The 25,148-nt window shown below is 43.6% G+C and overlaps 1 protein-coding gene across 2 annotated transcripts in view; it reads left to right on the top strand.

Moving 5' to 3' along the window:
• The window catches only part of DLC1 (DLC1 Rho GTPase activating protein), a 482,787-nt gene that overhangs the window by 426,534 nt on the left and 31,105 nt on the right, over positions 1–25,148 (top strand). For both annotated transcript variants that reach the window (XM_004382791.1, XM_004382792.1), the window contains one exon: positions 22,856–22,927. In XM_004382791.1, the coding sequence (XP_004382848.1) occupies positions 22,856–22,927 (72 nt within the window). The remainder of the gene's footprint in view (positions 1–22,855; positions 22,928–25,148) is intronic.

Raw genomic sequence — 25,148 nt, forward strand, 5'->3', positions numbered from 1 at the left:
CACAGCAAAGCATATACCAAGTCAATAGTTTCTACATGTACAATTCAGGAATATTGATTATATCCTTCCAGTTGTGCAACCATTCTTACCTTGCTCTTCTGAGTCTTTCCTCCCCCAGTAACATAAACTCATTGCCCTCTAAGGTTCGTATCTAATCTTTCGAGTTGCTGTTGTCACTTTGATCCCATATAGATGGATCTTAAAAGAGCATAATGCTAAAGATACTCTTTACTAGTTAAGCTAAACTATTGGTTAGTTTTAAGAAGACTTCAGGGGATATTTGTGATTTAAAGTTTAAGGTCTATCTCAGGACAATAATTTCAGGGGTTCATCCAACCTCCATGGCTCCAAAAAGACTGGATTCCTTGAGAATTTGAAATTCTGTTCTACGTTTTGCCCCTTTTGATCAGGATTCTTCTATAGAATCTTTGATCAAACTGTTTAATAATGGTACCAAGGCACCATCCAGTTCTTCTGGTCTCATGGCAAAGGAGGCAGTGTTCATGGAGGCAATTAACCACACATCCATTTCCTCCTCCTATTCCTGACTCTCCTTCCTCTGTTGCCCCAGGTGAATAGAGACCAATTGTTGAGCTATGGATGGCCGCTTGCAAGCTTCTAAGACCCCACGCACTATGCATCAAACTAGGAGGTAGAACAGAAGCACTAAACACGTTATCAAGCCAATTAACTGGGATGTCCCATGAAACCATGATCCTAAATCTCCAAACCGAGGAACCAAATCCCATGAGGTATTTGGTTGTACATAAGCAGCTTCAGCAGTTACTCTTTTTTTTTGCCGATATAGTAAATGTATCTATCAAACACCTTTTACCAATTAAACTTTTTACTGGTGTACAACTTATTGACAGCAATTACATTAATCAGCTGTGCAACCCTATCCTTACTCAATGCAACTTTTCCATCACCATAAACTACAACTCAGTGTTCCCTAAGCAATAACCCCCTTTTCCTCCTCCTTCCTGCCCCTGGTAACTGCTAATAAACTTTGGTCTCTACATATTTACCTTTTCTTGTTTTTTTATATAAGTGAGGTCATACAATATTTGTCCTTTTGTTAATCACTTATTTCAGTCAACATAATGTTTTTAAGCTCCATCTGAAATTACAGCATGTATCAAGATTTCATTTCTTCTACTGGCTGAGTAGTATTCCATTGTACGTATGTACCACATTTTGTTTATCCATTCATCTATTGATGGGCATTTGGGCTGTTTCCACCTTTTGACTATTGTGGATAGTGCTGCGGTGAACATTGGTGTACAAGTATCTGTTGAGTCTCTGCTTTCATGTGTTTTGGGTATGTACCTAGGAGTGGAATTGCTGGTTCATATGGTAGTTGTATTTTTATTTTTTTGAGGAACTGCAGCACTATTTTCCACAATGGCTGTACCATTTTGCAGTCCCACCAGCAATGGATAAGGATTCCAGTTTCCCCACATCCTGGCCAACATTTGTTATTTTCTTTCTTTTTTAATCTTATCCATCCTAGCGGGAGAGAAATGGTATCTCATTGTAGTTTTGATTTGCTTCTCTCTGATGGCTAATGACATTAAGCATCTTGTCATGTGTTTGGTGGCCATTTGAATGTCCTCTTTGGATAAATGTCTATTAAACTCCTTTGCCCACTTTATAGTTGGGTTATTTGTCTTTTTTAAGTTGTCCAAGTTTTATATATATATTGGTTACTAGATTCTTATTGGATGTGTGGTTTCTGAATATATCCAGCCCTTGAGTCTTAAACACTTCTGAAAAGGCTCCATACTAGTTAGGAAAGAGGGTGGGGGAAGACATCAGACTTGAGTCACTGATACTTGGAAATAAATGAACATTTTAAGGACAACCATGAAATTTCTAATTTAATTATTTTCCTAAATTTAATACTATTCAAAAATTATTTTCAAAACTTTCTATTCTTTGTCATATTTCCTCTGAGGATTGCAAATAAAAATTATTTCCCTCACTAATTTCACCATGCTCCACTGAACACAAATTATATTACAACATTTCTCAAGTGCAGGGGAGTTTTTTAGTTCCTGGGGGAGAAAAATAAATTTCCTAAGAGATTGCTTGGCTCACATCACTACAGCAGAGGTTAAAACTAGCTGCCCCAGGGCTAAATTCAGCCTGAAGATGAAATTATTCAGAATGGGTTTAGATTTTTCTTAATTAGTTGCCAGTCTTTAAAAATCAGGAGAGTTGGTGTAAAAATCTAGAAATCCAGGGGCTCTTGAAAAATCTTTAAACCAAGAAAATTGGGGCTGCTGCATGAATGAGTGCCAACAATCCACTAAGCCTGAGTGGCAGCTGCCCTCTTAGAAGGCGTCTTGGGCTCCCTAGTTCTCACTATCCCAGTGTGGCTTACTTTACTCACCTGCATTACCTGCCTGACTGCCTGTCAACACCTGAGTTTTTTGAAACATTATAGTGGGAAAAATGGGTGGTGCGAGCAGTAAACGTGCTCAGCTGCTAACCAAAAGGTTGGAGGTTCAAGTTCATCCAGAGGCACCTTGGAAGAAAGGCCTGGCAATCTACTTCCCAAAAAACAGCCACTGACCTATAGAGTACAGTTCTGCTCTGACACACACGGGTCACCTTGCGTCGGAATCAACTCCGCAGCAATTTTTTTTTTTTTTGGTTTTCTATCTGTCTTAGTTTCTTAGTGTCTCTGTTTCAGAAATACCACAAGTGGCTGTCTTTAAAGAAGAGAAATTTATTTCCTTACAGTTCAGGAGGCTAGAAGTCCAAATTCAAGGTGTCAGCGCTAAGGGAAGGCGCTCCCTCTGTTGGCTCTGGGCGAAGATCCTTGTCTCTTTCAGCTCCTGTAGCCCTGGAATTCCTCAGTTCCTTGGCAATCACTGTGTTCTGTGTCTCGACTGCTCTTTTTATATCTCAGAAGTGATTAGATTTAGGACACACTTTACGCTGATATGGCCTCATTAACATAAAAAAGACTCTATTCCCAAACGGGATTACATCCACAGGTATAGCAGGATTCCCACTCACGTTTGAGGGGGCACGCAGTTCAGTCCATAACAATATCAGTCATTAGAGTATTAACAAGGAGAATAGCTCTCTTATTCACTCAGCCTTTGATCGTATGAAGCCCTGGTGGCGCGGTGATTGAGAGCTACAGCTGCTAGCCAAAAGATTGGCAGTTTGAATCCACTGGCCGCTCCTTGGAAACCTTATGGGGCAGTTCTACTCTGTCCTGTAGGGTTGCTATGAGTCGGAATGAACGCGACAGCAATGAGTTTTTTTGTTTGGTTTGGTTTTGTCATGCAGCTTAGGAGTTAGCCATGTGATGTTTCTTTCTTTGTAATATGAGAGTTGGATGTGAAAACATTCAAATACAGAAAGATGTGGACCCCCCTGGGAACAGCCTCCAAGAACCTGGTGCCCCAACGTCAAAAAGAGCATGGTAGGAAGTAATGGGTGGTAAACAGCATAGGTCCGTGTGTCGAATTTTTGTTTTGTTTTGTTTTTTAAATCTGCTATTGAGAAGGAGAAACTAACTCCAACAACAACAAAACCTGGTGTAAATGTGTGTTGGTTGTTTTGTTCCCATATATTGGAGGGGTTTCAGAAACCGTTGGATGGCTGGGGGGGACGTGGGCTACCTCGCAGAGCTACTTCCTGCCTCGTTGAGTCCAGTGTTTCATCACCCTAGTCCCACTGAGTGCAGATCAGCTAGCAAACCCAGTCCGATGTCATCTGCCTGTGACAAATGAAACCTCGGGTCATGAGCTGAAGGTTAAATGAAGCTGAAGGACTCTGAGCCATCCTGGGGACCCCCTTTCATCCGGTGAAGCACCAGTTTGTTGACCTTCTTAATGACTTCTCCACTCCTTCCTTTCTTCCCCCAGTTTGTAAAGGCTCCTCAGATTCGCAAAGGTTAAAGTCAAGGTCCTGTTTGTTTTGTTTAATCTTTTTCCTGGATGATTATTTAAATAGGAATTGCATGTTCTTGTTCGATGTGCCCACTTAATAATAAATAATAAAAATGGCTAACATTATCGAGTGCTTATTATGTGCTAAACACTTCCATGCATTATCTTGTTTAATCTTGACGAAAACCCCATGAGGTATGCACTATCACAACCTCTTTTTTAAAGATAAAGAAACTGAAGTTTTGAGAAGCTTAATAACATGTTCATCACATAGCTGGTAAGGGGCAGAAGTCTTTCGTGTGATCTCCGGTATTGTTCTTACCCCCAAGCCAAAATTTCTAACTGCTGATCCTTCTTTTTGGTTTTCAACTTTCACATTCCAGTCGCCAGTAATTATCAATACATCTTGATTGCATGTTTGATCAATTTCAGACTGCAGCAGTTCATAAAAAATCTGCAGTTTCTTTACCTTTGGCGTTCATCATTGGTGTGTAAATTTGAATAATAGTCGTATTAACTGGTTTTCCTTGTAGGCTTATGGATATTAACCTATCACTGATAGCATCATACTTCAGGATAGATCTTGCAATATTCTTTTTGACAATGAATGCCATGCCATTCCTCTTCAATTTGTCATTCCTGGCATAGTAGACCATATGATTGTCCGATTCAAAATGGCCAATATCAGTCCATTTCAGGTCACTAATGCCTAGGATGTTGATCTTCAAGTGTTCTATTTCATTTTTGACAACTTCCAATTTTACTTCTCCTTTTGAGTCATGCCACATCAGCAAATGAAGGTCCAGAAGGCTTTACTGCATCCACGTCATTAAGGTTACTACTCTGAGGAGGCAGCTCTTCCTCAGTCATATTTTGAGTGCGTTCCAACCTGAGGGACTCATCTTCCAGCTATATTGTACTATATTGGACAATGGTCTATTGTTATCCATAAGGTTTTTCATTGGCTAATTTTTGGAAGCAGATCTCCAGGCCCTTTTTCCTAGTCTGTCTCAGTATGGAAGCGCCACTGAAACCTGTCCACCATGGGTGACTTACTGGTAGGTGAGCTTTCAGCATCATAGCCACATGAAAGCCACCACAGTACGACAAACTGACATTCGAGTGGTGGAAACTATTAAGAGATGAAGAGAGACTAAATTCTCACATTTGTATTTAAAAATAAACTGCCCCCCAGCTCCCCATCTCCTCCTCATCTTTGTATATCTCCATCTAGGATACTATATGTATCTCACTTATTTATTTTGTTTATCGTGGGTCTCATCCACGAGGAATTAAATCTCGCGAGGGAACGGATGTTTGTCTCGTTTGCTCACTCCAGTGTCCCCGGAGGCTGGAAGTGCTTGGCACACAGTAAACGTTCTCTACATATTTGTTGAATGGATGGGTTTAGGTCAGGGCTTCGAACCAGTTCATTCTGGTTCATTTCCACCCCAGATATACTGATTCAGAATCTACATTCTAACAAGATCCCCAGGTGATTCTTAGGTATAATAAATTTTGAGAACCACTGCTCTACTGGTGGTTCTCAGAATTGGTCCCTAACCAGCAGCATTAGCATTGCCTGGGAACTTGTTAGAAATGCAAATTTTCAGCAGGGGTTCTAACCGGAAAGAACCGGTTTGGAGGCCTGGTTTAGGTCAATAGTTTTCTTTGCCCTGAGATAATAGGCAGAAAATTTCAATTAGCCCGAAGTAAATTTTTATGGAACCTGGTCTGAGTTTTTTAAAACCTTATTGCGATTGTATTGCACGGTAATCTTTAAGAGGGGGACTCCCTATTACATTTGCGGTTGTTAGCTGCCTTCAGGTCGGCCAGACTCGTGGCAACCCCATGCACAACAGCAGGAAAAAGGAGGGAACGCTGCCGAGTACTTCCGCCTCCCCATGATCAATTGCCGATCGGATCGTTGTGATCCGTAGGGATTTCATTGGCTGATATTTGGAAGTTGTTGCCAGGCCTTTCTTCCTAGGCTGTCTTAATCTGGAAGCTCCCCTGAAACGTGTTCGGCATCACAGCAACACAAAGCCTCCTCTGACAGAAGGGTGGGGCCCTCCAACTACAGCGTGCTTCAGAATCACAAGAGGGCTTGTAAAAAATGCAAATTCTCATTCTCACAAATTCCAATTCCGCAGCCCAGGGTCTGGCTCATAACAATTCCAGGAATGGCACTCGATTGTGGCCCTAGGGCCAACGTTTGAGAACACGTCTACAGACTGTACACATTGCAGATTCTCAATGCTTCTCTACACCAGTGTTTGTTACCCACCTGCATTCTTTTCGTACCTCTGAGGGCCTTAGCAATGAATAATGAATGTCTGTCCCAGGGACAGGTAGGTACTCTTCTCCCTATTTTACAGATGCATCCCTTTCTCCCCGCTTCCTCTCTGTCTTGCGAAGTTAGATGGCTTCCACCCAGAATGACAGCATGCAGAGCAGAGCTACCAAGAAACAGAGAGCAAGTGCGCGGCGTCCCAGTGACCAGTCGAGAATTCCCCGGCACGTAAACCCTCCTGGGTGCAGCTTTGCTTCTGCCCCCGAGGTGCCTGGAATTGGAGACTTTCAGACGCTTCCCGCTGCAGACGTGGAAGCCTGGGGAAAAAAATTCCAGCCCTGGGGCAGGAGGCGCGGGGCGGGGCAGGGGCGTGGGCGGGGCCGGAGAGCGGGGCGGGGCCAGAGGGCGCCGGGGGCTCGGCCTGAGACCCCGACCCCCCGAGGAGGTGGTGCTGGCAGGCCTGGCCCCGCCCCTTGGGGGCGGGCTCTGCGGAGGGGGCAGCCGGTGGGGCTCGCGGGAGGCAGAGTGCTGCAGCCAGTGGCGCGCGGCAGCTTCGCTGGAGCCTGGGCCATGGCGGAGCTGCACGGCAGCGGGAGCAGTCGTCCCCGGGACTCCCGCCCAGCTCCTTGAGCGTTCTCCTTTTTCGGCCTCTGGAAAATTTCGCCTTGTTTTTGTGGCTTTGGCGAGGGGGACGGACCGACGAGCGAGGATGCGCTGAGGACCGCGAGGGCACGCGTCCCCGGTGCCGACCTGCTTCGGAGTGCCTCGACACCCCCCTGCTCGCCTGCCCCCCTCTGCCGCACTTGATGTGCAGAGAGAAGCGGGACACCATGATCGTAACACGTAAGCTAGACTTGTGCCTTGCCGTCGGGCCAGCAGCGGGAGCCAGCTGCGGAGGGGACCCGCCGCGGAGGAAATGTCACCCTGCCTTGTCAAGTCGGTGCCTGTCGTCCTGTCCTTTTGAAACGCTTTCTGAGGAAGCTCGGGACCTAGTGGCCCGAGTTTCTTGGGGGGCTGGGGGCGAGGAGGGAAGCAGAGGCGATTGGGTGGGGAGGGAGATTTTAATCTCGGGGCGCGCCTGGCGGGGTCGAAAGGTTGGGGGGTCGGGGGCGGCTGCGCCTAAAGAAGCGGCGCCCTTGTAGAGTTCCCGCTGCGGCGCCCGGACCGGGTGTCTTCCAGGCCTCCCACCCTCCGCGGGTGGCTCTGCTCTTCCGATTCTAAACCCCGGACGGTGGCCTCTGACTCTGAGGGGCGCGCCTGCGGCCCCGGGGCTCAGCGCGGCGGCGGCGCGCGGGCTGCCTGTCTACGTGCGTTTCCTCGGGCCACCGTTCCCGGCCCTGTGCTTGCTTTTTCCTCACCGTGCCAGCCCGCAGTCAGCGTTGACTCCCTGGGAGTTTATCCTCTTGTGACATTTAGACTGTAGTAACGACAAACTGTAGTGGCACGTGGAAATATTCTTAAAAACGGCTTGAAAAATTCTTGAAAAGCTTGTTTTAATCTCAGCGCAGATCAGTGATCTGCATTGTTCAGATATTTTGAATGGTGGAAAATAATTCAGCAAGGGAAGTCTCGATTTGGTGAGTGCCAGTACTTGGAGGGAGCCCAGGTGGGGCAGTGGTTAAGAGCTCAGCTGCAGCCCAAAAGGTCGGCAGTTCGAATCCACCAGACGCTCCTTGGAAACCCTATGGGACAGTTCCACTCTGTCCTGTAGGGTCGCTATGAGTCGGAATCGACTCGCCGGCGATGGGTTTGGTTTTGATTTTGTTTTTTAATCCCCGGAGCGTGCTTGAAGCTATTCAGCAAGCCTCTAGCTTGCTCGTGAGTGGTTCCTTCTAGAAAAGCCGCAGTGTGCCATCATGTGTAGGTTCCCTGAGATGCTCAGTAGAGATGTCCACGCCCTTGGCTCCAGAGGAGGAGCTTGCGGAGCGAGTCCTCGGGCCGGCGAAAGGAAGGAAGCATGCCGCCCGACCCGACTTTTTCCCTCACGAGGCGATGGCCTCTTGGAACTCTGCCCCACTTTATGTCCCTGTCCCCACCTCCGACGTCACGGGCTAAGGCTTTGATCTTTCTGAAGGAGCTACCCTCAGCCGCAGCAAACCCACCCGCCACGTGTAATTTTCTGACTCTTTGCGCCCTTTCTGCTGGCAGCGCCGGGTGCCAGGAGAGGTGGAGCGGACAGCGGGTGAGGCTTTGGGATCTCAAGCTTGGGTCTGCAGTGGGCTAACTGGGCGAACCTGGGCAAGTGACGCAACCTTTCTGTGCCTCTTTCTTCGTCTGCAACATAGGGGTAATAACTGTATTTACTGCGTGGGGAGATGGTGAAGATCAAATGAGCTAATGCTAGTTAAGTGCTTAGCACCGTGTCTGGCACGGAGGCTCCACAGATATTCAATTTATACTAATTTCTGTAGAGGGAAACCCCTGTGTGTGATCACCGGTCTCCATCGTGGAGAAGAGAGCTTTCTGTCTTCCTCGTCTCCCCTCCAGTCCATTATAGTTAGCGAACAGGCTCATTCTCAGTTTTCAGAGGTTATTTCAGCCGCTGTGGGTGAAGTAGAGCAATTCAGCCTCCGCACAGCCATCCATTACGGAAAGATTCATGAGGGTGGCATATATGACGCATTTGGATAGAAAACTCACAGCTCTGGAGAAGTCAGAATACCAAGTCTCATATTACTCCCCCCCGACCCAACAAAAAATTCTGTTTGCTAAAGGGATGAGGGAAAATAATAGCCCGGCAGACTGCAGAGTGCTGCATGTAAATCTATCAGCAGGTCCTCGAGTTTGACTAACTCGGCATCCATCTGGCCGGTGGGCTGGTCCTCGGCAGAGACCGTTTGCTGATCCAAAGTGTGGAAGTAATGGAGCACCCAGTACCATCTTGACTTGCAGACTGCAGATGGTCTGAGGCGTGCCCTAAGTGAGCAGCCGCCTAGTCGAACTAGAGCCCGGAGGAACGAGTGTCCAATGGATAGCAGATGTGTGGTGGGAAGTGATTTCGAGACATTTTCTGAGAAAATGTTGGCGATCGCATATATTAACTTTTATTGTGGCATACCAGATTTACAGCGGGGCCTAAGCCTGCGTGCATATTTTTTTCATTAGCACTACTGTCCAGAGAGTTTAGAATGAGCACAGCAGATTGACTTTCTCTCCCAGCTGTTTTTAAACGTTTGCCTTTACGACAAAAATTGATTTAATTCAAGCTGGGTGACACCTTACACCAAACAAGCTGGAAGATCAAGAAAGGGGACTGACTGAGTCGTATTCCCAGCTCCACAAAAGCAGAATGAGTAGCCTGCAACCTCTGTCTCCCCCTAGAGTGGGTGAGAAGGTGATGTCGGTGATTTACTTATGTGTTTCGTAACTTGCCAACTGTAGATCTTATGAGAAACACCACTTGCTCCTGAAAGAGCCAAAGGCTTAAATAGTTAAGCAATTAACTATTGCTAATAGAAGTTTTAATACACTGGAGTAGTCAAAGGATTTTCTTGTGGTTCTGGAGGAAGGGTGAGAGAGGCAGACTGCCCTTCGGCCTAAAGACTTCGTGTGTGTGTGTGTGTGTGTGTGTGTGTGTGTGTGTGTGTGTGTGTGTGAGTGTGAGTGTGAGTGTGTGAGTGAGAGAGAGAAAGCGCATGCGTTCTGTACTGTAGTTCAAAGAGCAAAGGCCAAGCAAAGTTTGAGAGAGTTTCCACATTAAAATGGATGTTTGGGTGCTTCTAGAAAATATACCAAGTTAATAGACATTATGATTAAACAGGATGCTGGAAAGTGAGTTGAAAATGTACATAGTACTTAAATTTTTTATTTGTAGAGCTAGTATGCAGCTTAAAGGGGACTCGAGAGACTCTAGCCAGATGCCTCCCAATCAGAGGCTTGGTGAGATTCCAAGAGGTGGTTTCAAATACAAAAATAAGTACATGGGTTTCCCTTAGAGTCCCCGTGGAGCCTTTAAGCTATGATGCAATGTTTATACGAGCATGGTATTTTTACAACTTATGTAGGTGGGTAAATACACAATTTGAAAATATTTCAGGGAAGAATGGGAGCATCCCAAGTACAGTGGGTAAAGTGAATGGGACTTTTTTGAAGAGGGCCTTGTACTGGACAGGATGGTCCAGTATTGTAAACACAAGTTTCTCATGCTTAGCTCTACTTCCTAGCAACAGGAAGAAGGAAATGAGGCCATGCAAAAAAAAAAAAAAAAAAAAGGCAGAGATCCTGAAGGGCTCCAGACAATACTTGATCCACCCTGGCGTTCACCCTGTACAGCCAGAAAACTTGAAAAAGTAAAAATAACTTCAGATGTTTCCCCTTCCTCCCTGGTTGTTGCCAAATCACTGGGGCCTCAATTCTCCGTGCTTTGGGACTTTACAGCAGTGCTTGGCCCCATGGTGTGACTGGTAAGCTTACAGCACGCCAAGCCTGTTCTGGAGATTACAGAGCAGAACTGGGGGAGAAAAGGCCGTCTTCATCTTTAGTATTAGCACAATGTGGTGATTACAATCACATGAGTTTTGGGGTCCAGTGAGGAGAGATGATTTGTTTCATTTTTAAAGCAAGTCATTCCTCTGAAGTTCTCCGAATGCTCCTTTTATCAAGATCCACCCCCCAAGATATGTAGTTTGGAGTTGTAGGGCTAGACTGCAAAGATATGCTCTCTACTACATTTAAGACATAAAAAGGTTTCCCTACGGTGGTGATCAAGGTGCATTATAAAGTGTCAGTATCCAAACACAGTCGTAAAAGGCGCCGTTCCGATTTCCTCGTGTCCAGGGCTGTGAAATTAGGGGGGATTGCTTTTCTGGAGCAGACAGCTCTCACAGTTGTCTTTGTTTCTGACTGCGGCCCGTGCGTATAGAGGGATGTGGAGAATGGGGGGCTATTTCTCTTTTAAAGAAGATGGGGTGCAGTAAGGTTAAACTAGGTTTTACAGGAATGGGTTGCTGGTTATGAGCGCAGTCCTTGGTGTTTTTTTCAACCTCAAATTAGTCAGAAATCCGGTTAATGTAAAAGGTCTAAGAGTCCCAGCTGAGAAGAGCCCTTCCTGTCTGTCTGCACTTTTCCTTTTGCGGGATGTGTGTTATTGTTAAGGATTATGGTGATCAGTGATAAAGAGGAAGGAGTCCTGCTGGGGATCTTTAATTAGGTCTGCTCTGTCCTAACATTTTTCCCACTAGATATTCTATCCCTCCTTGCCATCAAAATTGATGGCAGATAGGAAGAAAGCCTTGGATATTTACTCTATAAATTTGTACAGTCTCTCACAAGTAACAACCTTTTCTAGTCCGAATACTGCTTTATAATATTTATTTAAAAACCCACAGACATTTTGACAGGATTTTAATAATATTATAAAAGCTAAAATGTATTGTGCGGTGTACCTTCACTGTCACGTTTAATCCTCACAGCAGCCCCACAAAACGAAAACCAAACCCACTACCTTCAAGCCAGTTCCGACTAAGAGACCCTATAAGACAGAGTAGAACTGCCCCATAGGGCTTCCAAGGAGCGACTGACTGGTGGATTCGAACTGCTGACCTTTGGTTAGCAGCTGAGGTATTAACCACCGTGCCACCAGGGTTCCCATTTTACAGAAGAGGAATCTGAGGCCCAGGAGAGTTAAATACTTTGCCTGGCAGAACCAGGATTTCAGCAAGGTGTACCTGGCTGTAAAATCCAACTTCTGGAGATGTATTTGGCAGGGGTTCATTCAGTTTAGGAAACAGTATTTGGGGTCCACATAGAGACTTGCATTTCTTTTCAGTTTCTGAGGGGCCTGCACCCACGGGTAGGGATCTATAATGTTAGAGCCCAGGATTAACAAATTAGTGGTTTCTGCATCTGCTTCCTGGGGCTTTAGTGAGTGAAGATTGGCACTTGTCTTTAACATTTGAGGAAGGGGTGTGGACAACCATTTTCTGAAAGTCTAGCCTTTCGTGGCTATACCCAATTATGTTTTCTTTGGTAAGAGTCTTTTAAAGTAATATTTCTAAGAGAAAATTCTCTCTCAGATGTCACTGTGAAAACATTTAAAAGGAATCTTGAAAATGACCGCAGATGAGGAAATTAAGTTCTTGGGCACCAAGTATGATCCCTTGCCAAAGTCAGGCCAAAGCGCGGTGGAGGTCAGTTTCTCATCATCAGCCATCCTTGTTTTCTGTTCTGCTACTGCACTAAGTTTCATAGTGGAGAGCGTGGCCCTTTTCATGTCTACCCCCTCCCACACCAGGAGAAAACTCCAAAGCTAATTGCAGGCTGAGGTCCGGGAAGACAGAGTCCTCAGATGCCTTTGACACCTCCCATCCACATTTTGTTCTCTCCCCTGCTCCACCTCTGCATGTCCTGTGGAGAGGACTGGAGGCCGCTTCCTGGAGCCTGTCAGAAAGGCGCCTTCCTTCTCCTGCAGGAGTCTCTAGAGGATGTCTGAGGGACAAAAGTTTTCCACACCCTGAGCTTGTAACGTTTCCCAGGCTCACAGAACTTTGAAAGCTGCAGAGGAGGACACCTTGGGGGCAAAATGGCCTTGCGGCCTGTTGCTGGGCTGCACTATAGCTCTGCCCTTTGCCACACTCAGTCCAGGAGGTGGAAGATGCTGAAATCCTAAAATTCGCCTTCAGCTCCCCAGCCTGGAGAAGCAACAAGCCCATAAAGGATCCAATCGCCACGTAACTCCTTTTTTCAAACTATATAGTAGCATAGAAAGTGGATTTGAATAGTGCCTGTACTTGTGTTCATCATTTCATGGGAAATTCCAGAACTTTGCAAAGGCAGCCTGGAAAAACATTGCCTCTTCCCTAGTGAAAGGCAGCTGGGATTTGAGGAAATGCAATGACTAATCCAAGGCCATGTGTGAGTTAAATGGAACTTCAGATCCCTTTCGGCCAGCATGTGTGAACCACATGGAGATAGCAATAAAAATGAGGACCTTAATGTGTTTGTAAGGAAAATGCTTCAGTTATAAAACCAGAAGTGTTCCTAAACTAAATATATATACCTAAATCAAATTTTGACCATTAGATTGGGTGTGTGTTTGGGGGCCAGCGTGACAAGCAAATTCGATGACGAGAATTCTTTCACCCACCTAGAAGACAGTCAGTCTTATTTTTTCTTGGACGTTCGAGCACAAAATGGAGAAAGTCAAATTAAGCAGTGTTTCCTGTTTGAGGTTAGACATGGGAGTGGCTAGAGGCAGCTTATACACTGAACCAGTATCTTCCATGTTTTTATTTTCATTGGTCTTTGATAAAGCAATTTGATGTTTCATTGCTTTCTTCATTTCCTTTTTTCTCTCCGTCAGAAGCAACTAAAATATGGCTGAGCAGTTTGTTGAGAATTCCTTGCTGTTCTCTTTACTTTTAACTTAAGATGTTTTTAGCACTACGATTTGCAAGAATTTTACTTTTCCCGTGCAGTAGCACTGTGGAGCCTAGGGTGGCGAGAGCAAACGTTGGGGGAGCTGGCCTCTGTAGAATAAGCTGTGCTAACATATGTGAAAGAGAGAATGAACGTGTATATCAGCCTCTGAGAGTGGACACAGGGGTTACCTTAGGTTTGTGACCAGGTGTGTTGACTTGAATAGTAAATTAAAAAGGAAATGGATTGTATAATCTTAAAATAGCCGCTTATTTTACAAAAACTTGAGGTTCAGAAAAATAAAGACCCTTAAAAGTATGTTATTTAGATAATTTTCTTTCTTCAAATTGTCTTCATCATCTATGCAATTATCATTTTAATAGACTTAGTATTTTAAGAGCTATGCCAAGTCATTTTTTTTAGCAGTGCATGTATGAATATTTGGCTTAGAATGTTAATAAAGTGGTTTTTTTTTTTTAAATGCAAGCTAAAGTTTTTTTTTTGTTTTTTTTATCCTGTCCCAGATTGAAGTGAAATAAAAGATGTGATGCAATATCCATTTCCTTAATAGTTTGTTTTCATTTCAGTTTTACCTCTCTGTGCTGAGTAGTAGTTGCCCTTTTTTTTTAATAAGTTGAGAGAGATTTCTGTTACCAGAAATAACTAGATTAGCACAAGTCTAGAGTTCCTGATAAAGCATATCTCATAGGCTCAGATTAACACAGGGCTGTCACCTCTGCAGGGAAAAACACTTATTTGGATGTGAACTGCTTGGCTTTTCTCGCTTGATGTGTTAAAAACAGTCCTTTGATTCCAACTCATAGGGTTTCCAAGGAGCAGCTGGTGGATTCGAACTGCCAACCTTTTGGTTGGTTAGCAGCCTGAGCCCTTAACCACTTTGCCACCAGGGCTCCCAAAGGGTGTTTTGGTTGATTTAATTTCTTCCTTGGAAAGTACCACTTCATGTGCGGAATCCCAGGTATAGGCTTGCAGGGCGTGGTTCTCAAGCTTTCCTTCTCTCAAGGCAAAACCGTTTATTAAGTTGTCATCACATCACAGGAAAGAGTGGGTCCTTTTTTTCCCCCTCTCCTTTTAATTTTACTTCTAGGAATATTCTTTACTGGAAAGCAACATATCTGCTGCTAGTCCTCAAGCAGGGAAGGAGGGGGAAAAAAACCTTCCCTCCCTCAGACTTTGACTTCTTAAAAATGGGAAAAAAGAGCTCCTTCTTTCTGCTCCATGCTGCTTTCCTTCCTTTGCTCCTGGACCTGCTTCCCCAGGTCACTGCTTAGCTTATTCTGTCCCTTTACTGCCAGTCCCCTCTCCCACGCCCAGTCTTAAGTGCAAGACAATAACCCCTCCTTAAATAAAGTGTGCTTGGCAGTCTCCACCTGTCCATCCCGCCTCTGAATTCATACGTGTCTTTCCTGCGTCACACCACAGTCTGTCTTGTTCTGTACAGAGGTTCCTGTCCTCAGGAGCTCTGTGTTTACTTTTCTTCCTTTCTTCTTCTTCTTTTTTTTTTTTTTTTTTTTTAAGACAAAAGCTATGCCTCTGTGCATGAGAATAGTGTTTTTCACCCTGGTCACTTGGGTAGGTAACAAATAGCATTAAAAAAATAGAAAAACATACACTTACACTTGCAGTGTCTTTTTATTAAGCTTGTTTCAGTTTTATATATATTTATACATATGTATGTGTATATATGAATGTGTATTGATGTACGTGTTTTCTGTTTATACATACACATGTATGTGTATACCAGTTTACCATGTAAAATGTATTTCTTACTGTGGATCCTGGTCTGAAAAATTGGAAAACCACTTCAGTAGAACAAAAATCCTGTCAGTGATTTATTTTTGCATAAATAAATGTGTAGTATTTATTTAGTGAGCACCTACTATGTGCCACATATTGTTCAAGGTGCTTGGGATATATTAGTGAGTAAAACAAAGACTGCCCTCTGTCAGAGGGGGTGACAGACAGTACCCATAATAAATAATTATATTGTATGTTAACAAGGGGTTTAGTGCCGTGGGAAAGAAAAAATAAAGCAGGCAGGGGGATGGGCCCTCCCAGGGGTCAGGGAGGCAGTGTGGCTGGAGCAGTGAGCACAGAGGTTGGCTTAGGAGGGGCGAGGACCAGGGAGTGCAGCACATTGTTAGAACTTTGCCTTTCACCAGATGAAATGGGGACTCATTGGTGTTGCCTGTGCAGGGTCACTTGGGACCTAACAAACATGTGGACCTTAGAATAGCTCTGGGTAAGCTAATTCATTCCAGGAGCCCTGGTGGCGCAGTGGTTAAGAGCTTGGCTGCTAACCAAAAGATCAGCAGTTTGAATCCGCCAGCCGCTCCTTGGAAACCCTATGGGGCAGTTCTACTCTGTCCTATAGCGTTGATATGAGTCGGAATTGACCCAACAGCAATGGGTTTAAGCTAATTCATTCCTAAGTAGAGGATGTCAGACACCATGTACTCAACTGTGATTGTGTTTTTCTTTTTCCCATTTGGCTTCCACTTCAAGGCGGGAACCTATATAAGAGATGTCTTTGATTGTCCCTAGCCTAGCTGGCAGCACACTTAGCAGATGCTGAAGACATAAATATTAAGTGAAAGGAAAAATGAAGGATGACTGGCTTCACCTAAATGTCTGTCTCTTCATGGGGAAATTAAGCTGACTGTACTAGAATACTCACAGCCACCCTATAGGACAGAGTAGAACTGCCCCATAGAGTTTCCAAGGAGCACCTGGTGGGTTCGAACTGCCGACATTTTGGTTAGCAGCCATAGCGCTTAACCACTATGCCACCAGGGTTGTTGTGTATTGGATTCAACTCAACGGCAATGAGTTTCATTTTGGTTTTTGGTACTAGAATAAAGGTCCCAGGGTAGCGCAAACAGTGTGCGCTCAACTGCCAGCCAAAACGTTGGTGGTTCAAACCTACCCAAGTGGAGCCACAGAAGAAAGGCCTGGCGATCTGCTTCTGTAAAGATTACAGCCAAGAAAATTTTATGGAGTAATTCTACTCTTTAACACATAGGGTCACCAGGAGTCAGAACTGACTCAACAGCGATGGGTTTGGTTTTTGGTTTGGGTACTAGAGTATACCTAAAAACGAATTCGGGTCAACTGCTGTTAGGCAAAAAGGCCTTAGAAAGGGAATTAGTGTTCACCAGTCTTATTTCCCAGAAGGGTGAGGAAACTGCCCTTGCATACCTGGTTTCTTTCAGAATATGCGCAGCAGATGTTTAGAATGTTTTTAGGCACCTAAGGGTAGGAATGCTGCTAGTTGCTGGTCAGAATCTTTGCTGTAACTAGCCGACATTGATGTTATTAATTGCCGTCACGTGGGCTCAGATGCCTGGCAATTCCACGAACAACAGGATGAAATGCTGCCTGATCTGGCAGCACCCTTACGATTGCTGGAATGCTTGAGTCCAGTGCCTTCCAACCCAGGGGGCTCATCTTCCAGCACTGTATCAGATGGTATTCTCTTGTGATCCGTAGGGTTTCCATTGGCTAATTTTTGTAAGTAGATGACCCTGCGTTTCTTCCTAGTCTGTAAGCTCCGCTGAAACCTATCCACCGTGTGTGACCCTGCTGGTATCTGAAACACCATGGTAGTCCAGTAAGACTGGAGCAAAACTCACATTCCAAAGCCGGAACGCTTAGGCACGGACCAGATTGTGAAGGTTGCTGGCCACGCTGTGGGGTTTGGATTGTATCTGAAAACTGGTAGAGAGTCACTGAAGGATTTTATGCAAGGAGTGACGTAATGAAGTAAGCGTCTCATAAAAACCAGCCCAGGGACAGGTACCCTTTGGGCTAGGGTAGATTTGTTTGGGGCAGGGAAGGGCAAGAGTTAAATCAGAGTTCAGTTTGGGAGGCTATTACGATAATCCAAGGCAGAAAGGGTCCGGGACAGGGGAGTACAAAGAAATGTAATTGGGCTCAGTGGTTCTCAGTCCTGAAAAAAACCAAACCTGTTGCCGTCCAGTCCATTCTGACTCATAGTGACCCTATAGGACAGGGCAGAACTGCCCCATAGGGTTTCCAAGGAGTGGCTGCTGGATTCGAACTGCCGACCTTTTGGTTAGCAGCAGAGCTCTTAACCACTGCACCACCAGGACTCCACCGGGGTTCTCAATCCTGGCTACCCTTAAATTTATTTAGGGAGTTTTTTAAAAAATACGATGACCAACCCGCCTCCCCCCCAGGCTGAGTAAATCAGAGTATCTGGCAGGGTGTTAGTCTTTGGTCTTTTAGGAAGTGGCCCAAGGCAATTTCCATGTGCATCCCGGATCCAGCACCTCTGGGATAGGTGTCCCTTTGCTACAAGCCTTTGAGGCCTCCGTGTGCCTCTCCACGTGACCTGCCCTGTGAACTACACCCTCCGGAAAGAAGATGAGCTGTTCTCAGACAGCAGCAGTCATGTCCAGCTGCAGCGGCCGCCCTGTACCTTTGGCCACTTTGAAGTAGTCAAGAGATTGGTAAGCAGAGCGGCCTTACCATTTGAAGGAATCCATGTGACGAAGGGGAGTTCTGGCTTAGCTCAGAAAGGCCCACCTGCCTTCACACAGCGAATGCGGCTCTTCAGCTGTAAAAGCATCCACTCTTCCATGAATCTTTGCCCGCAAGTCTGCCGTACTTCTGAGAGCCACAGAATCTGGAAAGTGCTTGAATTTTCTCAAGTTCTTCTAATTCCTTGCATTTGTATTGAATCCTGATTTTTGACAAGCACGTCTGTCAAAGAAGGGAAGGAGCCCGAGAGGGCCCACAGTGATGACAGAGCGAACCCAAGAAGGAAGGAATCGTACCCCGCTTAGGCCCGGTTACTGTTGCTCAGCTGGCTGAGATCAGCGAGCTCACCAGAATGATGACGGGGCCGGGAATTTCTGTGTAACTTACTGTTGAGGGTTAAGGGGAAAATCAGGTCATCCCATCACGCCAGGAAATGTGCAAATATGGCCTCAGAGTTCCCAGCCCTACACAAAAGCATCTTTGGGACCTCATTCATGTAACGATACACAATGGCTTTGTGAAATGACTAACGACTGAAGCTGTTTCCAATAAAAATTTCCTGTTTCCTCCTCAACACATTTGCCTGTTGTTTGCTCAGAGAAAACCCAGGAATAAAAGTTGCATTGGATTTTCATTGTATTTTTAGTTTCTAATGGCATTTTTGCCTGGTGGAGAATTTTTTTTTTTTTTTTAATTGTCCTCCTAGTTTTCACACCACCACCCACACATAAAGGAGCCCTGGTCGCGCAGTGGATAAAGCGCTTCATCTGCTAACCAAAAGGTTGGTAGTTCGAACCCATGAGCTGCTCCGAGGGAGAAAGATGTGTCAGTCTGCTTCCTTAAAGATCACAGCCTTGGAAACCCTATGGGGCAGTTCTACTCTGTCCTACAGGGTTGCTATGAGTCGGAATCAGCTTGATGGCAGTGGGTATGGGTACCCACACATCTAAGGGAAAAAGCTGTCTGAGAGAATCAGAAACCTCTAAAAATGTGTATGAGGGAGGCGTTAGAGTGACTGAAGTAATGTAGTATGTACAGGGTTTTCTTTAATATTTTAAACTCTTGTTCAGTGTTACATATTTTTTAAGGGAAGAACGCAGTCTTGCTAATTTCTGTAAGTCTTGGTTCCTGCCTCCCCTGTGGGATTTGAATGTAAAGAAAGCTTGTTTTAAGGAGAGGTGGTCGCTTCTCCACCTGTTTCCTTATCTGTACATATTGGGATGATAATAGTAACCACATTTAAGGATCAATATGAAGAATAAATGGACTAATATGCAATAAGTGCTTAGACAGGCCTTGCAGATATTAAGCACTCAGGAGAAGTTGGCCATGTATAGAATTGTTGAGAAGGCATCTGGGAAGACTGCACAGAGGAGGCAGCATTGGGCTGGGCCTTGAAGGGTGAGTGAAAATTGACTGGAGCGGATGGGAGAGCATTTCGGGCAGAAAGAAGTCACAGCATCACAGCAGTGAGGTGATGTGCACCAAGTTTACTTTGGCTGGGATGTAGAGGGAGTAAAGGGAGCTGAAAAGTGAGGTTGGCTGCATGTGGACGGCCTTGAAACCACACAGAGGTGTTCAGACTTGACTTTCTAGGCAGTGGAGCTCCAGTGAGCTTGTGAGGGAGAGACGAGATCAAAGCTGTGCTCTGGGAGTGTGATGAGCCGGGGCTGGCTGATGCATTCCCTGAGGCTAGAGGCAAAGGTGAAGACCTGGAGTTCTAGTTAGGAGGTAAGAGAGAAAGCAATGGCCCGAATCAAGGGGTGAAACTGGAAAGAGTGAGCCCTACCTGGCTTGGGTGTAGACTAGTTTTGTCCATATGAAAGGAAATTAAAATATTGATGTTTCAGGTGCAGTGATTAAAAGCTTGGCTGCTAACGAAAAGGTCAGCAGTTCGAATCCACCAGCCACTGTTTGGAAACCCTATGGAGCCGTTCTACTCTGTCCTATAGGGTTGCTACGAGTCAGAATCAACTCGACAGCAACGGGTTTGGTTTTTGGTTATATTGGATTGCTGGCGTATTCTCTTGGTCTGTTGATAACTGGAAAGGGGTTGGAGTGAAGCTAACAATGACAACTTTTTTTTTACCATTTTCTAATTCTGATTTTTACTGAAACAGGATTGACTTCTCATTTGCCATGCAGCCTAAGTTTTCATGAATGAAAAAAAGTGTATGTAAAATAGATGTATGCCTTTCTATTTCCCATGATTTCAAATCTAAAAGAAAAGCAGAAAAAGGGTAAAATTCCTAGATCTCTGCAGTTCTTGAAAGTATTATTTTTATAGCCATTGTAAGCCTTTAATTAGATTATCTGCTAAAGAAGCAAACCTTCGACTATCTGCATCATTTCTTTCCAGCCAAGTGATCCTAAGAAGAGTAACTATTAGGACACGTATTTTTAGAAGGATTTTTGGTTATTTCAGGGCGTTTGATTTGCTTAGTGGTGAAAAATGGACAATAAGAAGAAGATGAGACAGTAGGCATCTGTGTGTTTCTGCAATCACATATGAGTAACGTATGTAATACTTGATGATTTATCGAGTATTATATAAATAAACTAAAAGATTTTTTAGAAAAATAATAACTTACGTCTTTTGTGCCCCTTGGCATAAAATCATCTTAATTAAGAAATTCAGAAACAACATGCTCTAGGTAGGTGGCAGATGTCTGCTGAATTGGGTTTAATGAAACCTTTTGTATGTGTGCTGACCTGGTGTCCTGTCTGAATATAGTCAAAAAGGGTAGACTTTAAGAATTTCTGCTTACTAGCGAAGACCACCCCATGGGGCAGTTCCACCCTGTAACACATGGGGTCGCTGTGAGTCGGAGACTGACCCGAATGCAGCTAACAGCCAGCAGCTAAGTAAAATATTAAGAAAGGAAGCATGTTTTCATGTTAAGAATCCATTTTCAATGGCTAACAGTCTTTTCAAGGAAAATAACTCATTTCTTCCATTTGGAAGTTATTTAAAATATATTTTTTAAAAAGAAACATTTTCTTTCTATCTCTCTCTTTCGTGGGAGGAGATAGAGAAAATAATTTTCCCATTCTTTGAAGTATAACGTTGAACTTTTATTATGTTTTTCCAGCAATATAGTTTTCTAAAAAATGTGTATTATCATTTTATCTAAAGCTTCCTTAATTTCTTTGTAAGACAAGGTATGGATGGGAAGTACCCTGGGAAAATACACGGGAAAAATGTAAACTCGGCTCACATTCAACAATTCTATATATTCTTTTATTTACTGTAAAGATTGTAGATTTTCCACATTAAGTCCCTTCATCCTTCACCCCTAATTCAATCCTAAGTCTTGTGTTTAATAATGGTGCTTTCATTGTTACCCTAACATGCACTCGTAATTGTTTTAGTTTGCATATTAATAAACTCATTAGAAGAATAGGTTGTTTTTCTATGTGTCCGAATCCACTTGATGGCACCTGGTTTGGTTTGGTTTGGTTTGATGTTCAGTAAGGACTTTAACATTCCCAGTTGCTTTAATGAATGAGAGTCATTTAATTACCTTTCTAGAAAGGCCAAGGGAACTCATGATGAACCGATACTGTGAAAAAGCTTTCAACCATAAAGCTCCCAGACAGAAAGTAAGATGTCTCTACTTCTGCCAGTATTGGCTGTGGGCTTCCTGTCTGGCTCAGAGGAGATGAAGAATGAAGATTTGAATCTGGAATAAATTAAGCAAATGTTGAGACATTTATAAATGAGTGAAAAGCCTTACATAACCAAGTACTCATGGCCTGAGGAAGGTGGGAAGAAGAGTTGAAAGGAATATTCTTTGTGCCAACAGAGAAACTAATTAATGTGCCCGGGACCTCCATTGTGAGTCCATTTTAACAGGATTGTAAATCTGCGCTTGAGTGAGTTTTTACACAGCGTGTCAGTTGCTCTCGGCCTTTCTGTTTATAAATACTATCCACAAGATGTTAAACCACAGGGTAGTAGAAGCCTTATTATGCATTTCAGCCTGCCAAGATTGTGGAATTTATTGACTCAATGCCCTCTTCCTTGAGGCCTGGTCCTCACTGCTACTGTATGAATAACCCATGCACCGCAAGGCACATCACCCCAGCTTCTGGGGGTTCTGTGGCTATCACGTTGGGAATCAGAAGGTCTGTTACTTTCTCAGTTGAGTTCTGTTCTGGGTGTTACATGTACTGGGTGGCCTTTTGTTTTAGTGAGAAGTAAACTAAGTTAGGCTAACCAGGCTTAAAATTAGTTACTTCACCCCCCTTCAACTCTCGCATTACCATAAACCTTATTTTCATAATCTTTGTAACCAGAGCACAGAGCCATACAAAATACTTTACTGCTGGGACCCCATTTGTTGTTGTTGTTGTTTTGTTTTGTTTCCCTTTTTTTTTTTTTTTTTAAGGAAAGGTACATAATTATATGCATAGGAAAAAGAAGATTGAGAAATGCACAGAAATATAGATCATTTTGAGTTAAAAGTTTTTTTATCTGTATTTTCTACAGATAGCATGGTTTGTTTGTATAATAAAAACGAAAAAAAACCCATTGTCGTTGAGTGGATTCCTACTCATAGCGACCCTGTAGTACAGAGCAGAACTGCCTCGTAAGATTTCCAAGGAGCAGCTGGTGGATTCGAACTGCTGGCCTTTTGGTTAGCAGCCAAGCTATTAACCACTGTGCCACCAGGGCTTCTATATAATAAAATCAAAGTTTATTAAAGAAAGGGAAGCTTGCTGAGATACTCATGGCTAACCATTTTGTCTTTTTTTTGTTTTATTCTAGAAATTGAAGCCAAGGAAGCTTGTGATTGGCTACGGGCAACTGGTTTCCCCCAGTATGCACAGCTTTATGAAGGTGAGCTAGAAATACCGTTGTTTTGATTTTTGTTGTTTTGTTTTATTGGTATAATCATAACCCTTGGCTCATATTTATCACTGATCCGCTATGTACCTATTGTAGACATCGTATTTATTTAACTAAATGTTTGTTTTTTAAAAAAAAATTAATATACTAAGCACCTGTGACCCCACCACGCAAACAATAGCTAGGACCTTGATAATGACACACCTAGTGGTCTCCTGTTCTGTCCCTCTGCCGCCTCTTCCCCAAAGTAACCATCGTCCTGAATCCTCTTTTTTTAACTTTCCTCTTTATATAATTTTACTGCATTTTCCTAAAAAGTATATATGTTCCTAAAAATATATATATGTGTGTGTCTGTATGTGTGTGTATGTGTGCGCATTATTGCTTTTTACTTTTATGAAAAGGATATTATACTATATGTAATCTTTCGGGATTTGATTTTTTCATTTAATGTTATATTGTTAAGATTCTTCTATACTGTGTCCCTGTAGTTCATTTCATTCTCCACAGCTTATTCATCCCCACACTGACTGATGGGCATTTTGGCTTTTTCTTGATTTTGCTATTACGATCTGTGCTCATACCTAACTCCTGTGGTACATATGCAATAGTTTATCTTATAATATATTATATATTATATAACTTATTCTATAATATATAATTACAGTGTATAATTAGGAGAATTACTGGGTTATAGAGAATGGTATGTTCATTTTTATAATGCAAACTTTTCAGAGGTGCTTGTAACAATTTTCACTTCTACCAGTAATATATAAAGATCCTGGCTATCCACATGCTCAAAACACTTGATATTGTCGACTGTTTAATTTTTGCCAATATGATGGATATAAAGTGATAACTTACTGATTTTGCCTTCAGCCTCCCTGATCAAATTTCCACTTGGCTATGCTCAGCTTTTTTGAGCTTCCTCTCTTGTTGCTCCTCAGACTCTATATTTTGGGTACCTTGGCCTGTGATTCTTTCTTCTGCCAGCTCAAATCTGCTGTTCAGTCCGTCCAACAATATTTTTATTTCATTTATTGTATCTTTCAGTTTCAGTATTGCTATTTGGTGTCTTCTTACGTGTCCATATCTATCGACAGGGTTGCTTTGAGATGGAATCAACTCAATGGCAGTGGATTTGGCTTGGTTATCTCTATTGATATTTTTGTTTTGTTCATGCATCATTTTCCCGAGTTCCTTTAGCTCTTCGTCTGTGTTTTCCTTTAGTTCTTTGTGCTGGTTTAATCTGGCTGTATTATAGTCTTTTCAATCTGTTAAATATCCAGATTTCCATAGAGACCTTTTCTGTCCCTTTATCTTGTTCCCTTGACTAGGCCATAGTTCTCAGTTTTGTGTGTGTGTGTGTGTGTGTGTGTGTATGTGTGTGTGTGTGTTTATACCTTGTGATATTTTTGTTGAAGCTGGAACATTGAAATTTTATTAAGAATTAGCTTTCTTAACTCTCATATATATGTTGCTTTCAATAACACTAAATTATGCAAGAAACTCGTAGGCCAGCTTAGGCTTCAGACTTTTCTTACCTTTCCCTCCCCTATTCTGTGAAGCCTCGATTCCAGCCAGACTGAGGAGGGTTCAGTCTTTCAGGCAGCCACTAGACTGGTACATCCTGAACAGTCAGTCTGCTGTCAAGATCTGCCCTGTTTACTTTGGTGTCAGAGATCAGGGCTCTTCCCAGTACACAGGAGAGCCACCCATTGACTAGAGTTTCACCCAGAGAGGAAGGGTAGGGTATTGTCCTACTCCTTGAGATTCATCCTCATCTTGTTTTATTTTGTGGCTCCCTATTGTCGTCACTTATCCACATTTTCAGAGTTCTCACAGGGCTGAGTACAGACTTCTAGTTGTTTTTCTTGGAGTTCATGTGGGGAAGGTTGGACCTGCTTATGCCACCATCTTCCCAGCATGCACCTAGCTTGTCTTTTGATGAATTTTGATGAATTTTTTCTATGACATTTAATTTTTAATTGAGAAAAATGGAACTTTCTTTAAAAAAAAAAATTAGGGTCTAGGTTTTTCTAGGAATCACTTGGAGGTTGAGACTGGAGATGAAGAGTGCCTCTGGCTACCATGTATACGTAGAGTGTGTTCTGGGTGGGTCAGGTGGATAGACTCATGGGCTACAGAGTCAGCCGTAGTCTCAGGCACGTTACCCCCACACCCACCCCCACTACCATGTATACGTAGAGTG

The sequence above is a fragment of the Trichechus manatus genome, unplaced genomic scaffold (genome assembly GCF_000243295.1).
Source record: "Trichechus manatus latirostris isolate Lorelei unplaced genomic scaffold, TriManLat1.0 scaffold00099, whole genome shotgun sequence".
NCBI classification, from domain to species: Eukaryota; Metazoa; Chordata; class Mammalia; order Sirenia; family Trichechidae; genus Trichechus; species Trichechus manatus.